The sequence below is a fragment of the Crocuta crocuta genome, unplaced genomic scaffold (assembly GCF_008692635.1).
Source record: "Crocuta crocuta isolate KB4526 unplaced genomic scaffold, BGI_CrCroc_1.0 scaffold149, whole genome shotgun sequence".
Taxonomy (NCBI): Eukaryota; Metazoa; Chordata; class Mammalia; order Carnivora; family Hyaenidae; genus Crocuta; species Crocuta crocuta.
In genome coordinates, this window is record NW_027551561.1 from 4,889,912 (window position 1) to 4,898,768 (window position 8,857).

General features: G+C 42.7%; 1 protein-coding gene across 1 annotated transcript in view; it reads left to right on the forward strand.

Annotated features, from left to right (window-relative positions):
* The window catches only part of BLTP2 (bridge-like lipid transfer protein family member 2), a 29,283-nt gene that overhangs the window by 17,721 nt on the left and 2,705 nt on the right, over nt 1-8,857 (forward strand). The window contains exons 27-34 of the mRNA XM_077749850.1: nt 4,156-4,255; nt 4,463-4,645; nt 4,997-5,118; nt 5,605-5,760; nt 5,845-5,966; nt 7,531-7,711; nt 8,410-8,496; nt 8,696-8,806. Of these exons, the coding sequence (XP_077605976.1) occupies nt 4,156-4,255; nt 4,463-4,645; nt 4,997-5,118; nt 5,605-5,760; nt 5,845-5,966; nt 7,531-7,711; nt 8,410-8,496; nt 8,696-8,806 (1,062 nt within the window). The remainder of the gene's footprint in view (nt 1-4,155; nt 4,256-4,462; nt 4,646-4,996; nt 5,119-5,604; nt 5,761-5,844; nt 5,967-7,530; nt 7,712-8,409; nt 8,497-8,695; nt 8,807-8,857) is intronic.

Sequence of the window (8,857 nt, forward strand, 5' to 3'; positions counted from 1 at the left end):
GTTTATTTATTTATTTTGAGAGAGAGAGAGAGAGAGAGGAGAGCAGAGGAGGGGCACAGAGAGAGGGAGAAAGAATCCCAAGCAGGCTCTGCGTGTCAGCACAGAGCCCAATGTGGGGCTCAGACTCACAGCTGTGAGATCATGACCTGAACTGAAATCAAGAGTCTGAGGCTTAACTGACTGAGCCACCCAGGGACCCTAAGTCACCTTTATTTGTAAAATTGAGTTAATACTTCCTCCTCACAAGATCATTGAAAGGATCAAGTGTGAGAAACTGCTTTGAAAAATACAAAGCTTCATTTCGGCGGAAAATAATCACACCATTTTTAAGAAGTTATGTCAGAGGAGGTCTAAATGTGTGTCAAGATAACATTTTGTTAGATGGTAAAATTGTGAGCAGTTGGCAGGGGCTATAGATTTTCTTTTCAGCGTGGTAAAACTGAATTTGCTTTATAATTTCTAGGATATTATTTCAGAATTACTGGGAGATCTAATAGTTATGAGATGTACCTAGCCAGTACTTGGCATTGTTAATACTTATTTAACAGGTATAAGTGTCCACATTGTGCTGGGCATGGTACATCCAAACGAGTTACTGGATCTCGCTACATCTGTAAGGACCATTGAGATAACTTCATTTACCGTTCTACTCCGTGGGAAAAAGCTAATCCCTCTTCCCTCCTCCCTGCCTGGTGCTTCTTACTCCAACAGCTTTAGGACGCAATCTAAGCAACCTCAGGTGTAATTACATACAAGGTAATCATTTAATCAAATATCAAGCCAAAAGTAAGGATCAGGCTATTGGTAATATGGGAGGAGGTCATGCTGATATAGTACATCTGTGATTCAGGCAAGCAGTGCTCTTTACCACCAGTCTCAGGAAGTAGGCATAGACAATGTAAACTACTCAGGCACAGGTGGGCAGGATGAGCAATGCAAGCTCTCTCTAGCATTTTCTGGGCCTCTGCTTCTTTTAGGCATGCCCTCTTTTGCATGTGAACCCTTTTTTTCCTTCAGGCTGTGATATTAGCATTAGAGTAGATATCCTTGTTTTTGTTGTCGTTTTCGCTTTCTTTAATTGAGGTATAGTTGACATATTAATTTCAGATGTACAACATAGTGACTTGACAATTACAAACATTATGAAATGTTCACCAGGGCAAAGTATAGTTACCATTCTGTCACCAAAGTTTTTACAGTATTATTGGCTATATTCCCTATGCTGTACTTTTCATTTCCATGACTGATTTTATATCTGGAAGTATATACCTCTTAATCCCCTTGACTTATTTCACCTATTCCTCCAACCCTCCTCCCCTCTGGGAACTACCAGTTCTTTATATTTATGAGTTTACTTCTCTTTTTGTTGTTTGTTTTTTAGGTTCCCTATATAAGCAAAACCGTACAGGATTTATCTTTGTCTGATTTTACTTAGGATAATATCCAAAAATGGCAAGATTTCATTCCTTTTTATGACTGAGCAGTATTCCATTGTGAATATATAAAACACATCTTTACCCATTCATCTGTGGAGGGACATTTAGGTTGCTTCTGTATCTTGGTTATTATAAATAAACATAATAAGCATTAAACACAGAGCTTTTCAGAGTAATGATTTCACTTTCTTCATAAATACCCAGAAGTGGAATCATTAGATCATATGATACTTCTGTTTTTAGTTTTTTGAGGAACCTCCATGTTGCTTGCCAGAATGGCTGAACCAATTTCCATTCGCGCTAACAGTGCACAGTTTCCCTTTTCTCAACATCCTTGCCGACGTGTGTTATTAGCCACTTTGGTGTGAAGTGGCTTTGATTTGTGTTTCCCTGATGATTAATGAATTTGAGCATCTTTCCATGTGTCTGTTAGCCATCTGTATGTCTTCTTTGGAAAAATGTCTACTCAGGTCTTCTGCCCATTTTTATTTTTTAAATTTTATTTATTTATTTTATTTATTTCTGAGAGAGAGAGAGAGACAGCATGAGCAGGGGAGGGTCAGAGAGAGAGGGAGACACAGAATCTGAAGCACGCTCCAGGCTCTGAGCTGGCAGTCAGCACAGAGCCCGACGCAGGGCTTGAACCCACAGACTGTGAGATCAAGACCTGAGCGGAAGTCAGATGCTTAACTGACTGAACCACCCAGGCGCCCCTCTTCTGCCCATTTTTAAATTGGATTAATTTTTTTTGGTGTTGACTTGTAGGAGTTCCTTATGTATCATTTGCAAATATCTTCTCCCTTTCAGTAGGTTGTCTTTTCGTTTTGCTTATGATTTCCTTCACTGAATTTGGTGGAGGGACTTTGATCTTGCCTTTCCCATATGAACTTTTTTGTGATTTGGCAGATCTGCTTATGGTCTTCAAATCACTCATCCTATTATTCACTTTGACTTCAGCTTGGCAAAGAGACTCAAAAGAATTCACTCCCTTTACCCCATGGCAACAGTGTCAGAGTGGTTGTCTAAAGACAGAAAACAGCAAAAACACAAATCATGAATATCAAAGTGGGTGGAAAAGTCACTGGTTTCGATGAAATTTTTTGTGCTTGACAGGATGTGACTTTTTCTTCATTTTTTTTATTGTCGTAAGATACATATAAAATTTACCATTTTAATCATGTTTAAAGTTTATTTATTTATTTTGAGACAGAGAGAGTGTGTGTGAGCAGGGGAGGGGCAGAGAGAGAGAGAGAAGGAATCCCAAGCAGCCTTCATGCTGACCACGAAGCTTGATGCAGGGCTTGATCTCACAACCCTGAGATCATTACCTAAGCCAAAATCGAGAGTTGGATGCCACCCAGGCACCCCTGGTTTTAACCATTTTTAAGTGTAAAGTTAAGTTGGTGTTAAATACATTGATAATGTTGTTCAACCATCACCACCATCCATTTCCCTAACTCTTCATCTTGTAAAACTGAAATTATACCCATTGAACAACAAACTCCTCCCCCTTCCTCTTTCCAGTCCTCAGCACCCACCATTCTACTTTCTGTCTCTTTGATTTTGACTATTCTTTTTTTTTTTTTAATGTTTTCTATTTATTTCTAAGGGGGAGAGAGAGAGAGACAGCGTGAGCAGGGGAGGGTCAGAGAGAAAGGGAGACACAGACCGAAACAGGCTCCAGGCTCTGAGCTGGCAGTCAGCACCGAGCCCGACGCGGGGCTCGAACCCACGAACCGCGAGATCATGACCTAAGCGAAAGTCGGACGCTTAACCGACTAAGCCACCCAGGCGCCCCTGATTTTGACTATTCTTAAGTACTTTGTATAAGTGGAATCATACAACATTTGTCTTTATTGTGACTGGCTTATTTCATTTTCTATAATCTCTTCAAGGTTTGTCCATGTTGTAGTATCTTCCTTTTTAAGATTGAATTCCATTGTTTGTACAACAAGTTGTTTATCCATTTATTTATCAATGGATACTTGGGTTGCTTCCATTGTTTAGCTATTGTGAATAATGCTATGTGAACACAGGTGTACAGATCTCTTCAAGACCTTGCTTTCAGTTCTTTTGGGTATATATCCAGAAGTAGAGTTGCTAGGTCATGTAGTAATTCTATTTTTAATTTTTTGAGGAATTGCCATACTGTTTGCCATAGTACCATTGTACCGTTGGACATACCCTCAACAGTGCACAAGGGTTCCAATTTCCACACATCTTTGCCAACACTTGATACTATTTTTTTGGTTGTAGCCATCCTAGTGGGTGTGAGGTGAGATAGGATTTTATTTTTTTTAATGTTTATTTATTTTGAGAGAGAGCACAGGTGGGGAAGGAGCAGAGAGAGAGAGGAGGAGAGAGAATCCCAAGCAGAACCTGTGTGGAGCTCGATCCCAAGAACTGTGAGATCATGACCTGAGCTGGCATCAAGAGTCACTTAACTGAGCCCCCCAGATGCCCCCAGATAGGATATGATTATAACCTAGCTTGCTTTTCTGGCCTCAGGCCTGTAGGTCTGGCAAAATGTGCATTTAACTCGTTTGGGTTTGGAGACTTGAGGTGGTTTGGCCAGGAGGGAGTCATGTCTGTCTTCTACCTTGGGAGATCCTTCAAGCTATTCCAGGCAGTGGAAGTTTAGATAGTACAATTGCTTGCATCATAGAGAGCTGTGACCCAGTTGGCCAGGAGTTAAAGGTGCCTGTATCTCTGTCTTCAGGTAAAGAATATCGAGGAACACCGGCAGCGTAGCCTGGACTCTGTGCAGGAGCTGATGGAGAGCGGGCAGGCCGTGGGAGGCATGGTGACCACCACCACAGGTCAGCTCTCCCTTATTCCCCATCATGTGCTTAGGAGATGTGCATTCTTACAAACTCTTAAAATTAACACATGCTGGAATAGGACGATTTTGTGTTAGGTGGAGAGCAAATGTGTGGAGTTCCCTAGACCTCACATATAGCCAGTAGGCTCTCACAGTACTTCCATTGAGAATGTCTTTCTCTTATCTCTTTCCCACCTCTTCCCAGATTGGAACCAGCCAGCTGAGGCGCAACAAGCCCAGCAAGTCCAGCGGATCATTTCACGCTGTAGCTGCCGAATGTACTATATTAGTTACAGCCACGACATTGATCCTGAGCTGGCAACTCAGATTAAGCCACCTGAGGTTCATGAGAACCAGGAAAAGGAAGATCTCCTAAAGAAACAGGAAGGTATTCAGGGCTTGTAAGGCTTTTAGAAGGGGACTAGGGAACTTGTGGAAATAGTTATTTCCTTAGTGGTTTTGTAGTAGTGTTAGAAGTCCCACTGTGTCCTGGGCATTAACACTTTTCATTTTGCTCTACATTGTGTAAGTTCTGCTATAAGAGAATAAACTGTATTTTTGGGAAGGAACTAGGATGAATGGATATTGTTTAAAATAAGCAAACCTATTTCTACCCATGAGCATCTCTCACGAATCCCTTTCTATGGGATTAACAGGAGTGCTTACAAATACGGGTTAGAAGATGGGGTAGATATTTAGAGAGAAACTGGAGTTTCTTACCTAGCTGCTAATTACCTAGGGGCTGTGGATACCTTCACCCTTATTCATCATGAGCTGGAAATCTCCACCAACCCAGCTCAGTATGCCATGATCTTAGACATCGTCAACAACCTGCTGCTCCACGTAGAACCTAAGCGGAAGGTGAGCACGGGAGCTTGTGGAATGGCAGGTAACCTCACAGGAACCCACAGACCTTGTGCTTTCTTTGGGGTCCAGTAAGAAAAGCCATGCCTCAAACTGAAAAAGGACCTTGTGGTTGGTACATCCTGTGTTAGTCAATAGCAGCAGTTGAAATTGCGCTTATCTAGGAGAGGTCTGAGTGTTACTGAGACTCAGAGCTGGTTTATGTGGTTGTTTTTCTTGGTCAGTTCTCTACTGAGTCACTTTAATACCTCTAAAAACAGTAACTAGTCCCCACTGTCACCTCTGCCTCTACCCTGTGGCCCTGGCTTATTATGAAATCTTTACGTCTTCTGCAGTGGCCTACCCTTTATGCTTGCTACTAATGGTAGCAGATACAGTTAAGCTTTCCAGAAGAGACCCGTTTCTTGTTCTGTTCTCTATTTCACTTTACTACATGACTTGTCTGTTACAAAACTTTGTTCATTTCCTTTTCCATTCCTTCAGGAGCACAGTGAGAAGAAGCAGCGTGTCAGGTTCCAGCTTGAGATCTCTAGCAATCCTGAGGAACAGCGCAGCAGCATATTACATCTGCAGGAGGCTGTGCGGCAGCATGTGGCCCAGATACGGCAGCTGGAGAAGCAGATGTATTCTATCATGAAGGTAGTCACCAGGGCAGTCTGAGGAGAGGGTGTTCTCCGAGGCCAAGGGAATCTCCTCTCAGTTTCTCCTGCCTTGGCTCCCAAGTCTTTGCAGGATGACAGCAAGAATGAGAACCTGCTTGACCTGAACCAGAAGCTTCAGTTGCAGCTAAACCAGGAGAAGGCCAACCTACAGTTGGAAAGTGAAGAGCTTAATATCCTCATCAGGTGCCGGAGCATTCTTTCCTGCCCTTGTCTAGTGCCCCAGCTGTAGTTGATTTCTCTTCCTTGCTTGGTGTTCTGATGGTCTTTACATCTATCTTGCATTATCAAAGGCTGATGTAGATTTGGGCACTTCCTGAGTGAGCCTTGCTGGACTTGGCCAAGAGATTGAGAGAAGGAGAGCCCCTCCTTTGGTTTCTCATTAGAGTACCTCCTGGGAAAGGAGAAAATCAGATAGTTCAGAAAGATCACTTTTGTGGATTTGGTGCTGTGCAGGTGAACTGAAAATAAAATGTCTTGAAGTTGATCAGTAAGGAGCACAATTGCAGATACAATTGTAGGGGTTTATTAGTAGGCAGAGATTACTTTATTTAGAAGCACTTAGGTGGGGGGGTGTCTGAGTGGCTCAGTTGGTTAAGTGTCCAACTCTTGACTTTGCCTCCGGTCATAATCTCACAGTTCGTGAGTTTGAGCCCCATGTCGGGCTCTGTGCTGACAGCAGGGAGCCTGCTTGGGATTCTCTCTCTCTCTCTCTCTCTCTCTCTCTTTCTCTTTCTCTCTCTCTCTCTCAAAACATAAAAAAAAAAAAACTTGGAAAAAAGAAAAAGCAGTGCCTATGTGGCTCAGTCAGTAGAGCATGTGACTCTTGATCTCAGGATCATGATTTCAAAACCCACTTTGGGTATGGAACTTTTTTTTTTTAACATGGTTAGCACATGACATAGTTTATGTGTGTATTACTTATTGTCAAATTGTCTAACATACAGTGTGTAAAGTGTGCTCTTGGTTTTTGGGATAGATTCCTGGGGTTCATCGCTTACGTGCAATACCCAGTACTCATCCCAACAACTGCCCTCCTCAATGCCCATCACCCATTTTTCACTCTCCTCTATCCCCCCATCCCCCCTCAATTTGTTCTCTGTATTTAAAAGTTTATTATAGGGGCGCCTGGGTGGCTTAGTTGGTTAAGTGTCCGACTTTAAAATTTAAAAGTTTATTATAGGTTGCTTCCTTCCCCCTCTATTTGTAACTATTTTTCCCCCTTCCCTTCCCCCATGGTCTTCTGTTAAGTTTCTCAAGATGGGTGGGGAACTTAAAAAAAATGGGGGCACCTGGGTGGCTCAGTCGGTTAAGCATCCGACTTTGGCTCAGGTCATGATCTCATGGTTTGTGGGTTCAAGCCCCGCATCAGGCTCTTGTGCAGATAGCAAGCTCAGAGCCTGGAGCCTGCTTTGGATTCTGTGTCTCCCTTTCTCTCTGACCCTCGCCCCTGCTCACACTGTCTCTCTTTCTCTCTCTCTCTCTCTCTCTCAGAAATAAATTAAAAAAAAATTTTTTTTTAAAGCAAAAAAAAAAAAAAAAAAAGCTGTGGAATTCAAAGATGGGATTTAATCTCCCATGGCCCAGGGTGTGAGGAGCATGAATCCAGTGAAAAAAAATTTAGGGAATAGCCATTCCAAAATAGGTCCATCTCTGGGTTTACCTCCTGCATCATTCTAGAGCATTCTAACCTACTCCCAACCCAAATGCTATTACCCTTATTTGCTTTGGCCCTCCTGTCCACTTATAGGTGTTTTAAGGATTTCCAGTTGCAGCAGGCCAATAAAATGGAGTTGCGAAAGCAACAAGAAGATGTGAGTGTGGTCCGTCGCACTGAGTTCTACTTTGCTCAGGCACGATGGCGTCTGACAGAGGAAGATGGACAGCTAGGAATTGCAGAACTAGAGCTGCAGCGGTTCCTCTACAGCAAGGTATCGGGTATATACAATCACGTAAAGCGAGCTGTATTGAGAGACACTGACCTATCTCAGGAGTCGTAACTGAGAAACAAAGAGGCTAATTATTATATGATTACTAATGGTGGTCTTAATAATTATTAATGATGATAGGCACGTGAGCAGAGTTCCCCTTAGACACAATTATTTGTAATATTAAGTAATACAGATATGGATGAGCTGGATCACATGCTGTTTTCACTGAATAAGATTATCGCTAGAAAAATGGCCCAGAGGGAAGTAATCTTCCAAGTCCAGCTTGGAATAGAATTAATTCTATACTGACACTCAGCTTTCCTGCAATAAATAACCAATGGCATGGAGGCGAGAACATGATTCATTATTCTACACTTAATCTACACTCCTTCTTCTTGTGACTTTGGAAAATGAATGAGGCCATTTTTGACTATCACAGTGACTGGAAGCATTACTGGCATTTAGTGCTCTTGTTAGTGCCCATGAGAAAAACTGGATTAAAGGGTGAATTGACTGTATGAAAATGAAAGGGATACCAAGGGTTGGGATTAAATATATCAAGAACCTGAAAACAGGATACGTAGCAATCCTCTAGCAAGCTCCTGAGAAAGACTTATGATAGTATATGTGGTGCCGGTGGGGGTGGGGGGGACGGGAATCTGTCTTTATAGGTAAAGGGGGAAAATCTGTCTTTATAGGTGAATAAGTCTGATGACACAGCAGAACATCTTCTGGAGTTGGGCTGGTTCACTATGAACAACCTCCTCCCCAATGCTGTCTATAAGGCAAGTCTTACTTCCCATCCTGCCCCATTCTCATACTTCCTAAAACAGGGCATTTGTAATGGCCCTTCCCCATAAATCCACTATGGCAAATACTGTGGTGATCTGAGAGGTGGAAAGCTTGCCCGGCTTCGCAGGACTATTGCTTTTCCTCTTAGTCTGTAGGGATTTGTGGGTAAATTTATCACTCTTTATCTTACAGGTAGTCCTACGGCCCCAGAGCTCCTGCCAGTCTGGGCGACAGCTAGCCCTCCGCCTCTTCAGCAAAGTCCGGCCCCCTGTCGGGGGTATTTCTGTTAAGGAACACTTTGAGGTTAGTAAACAGTCCTTTGGGGACCCAGGAACAAAGGGCACTCAAAAGCGA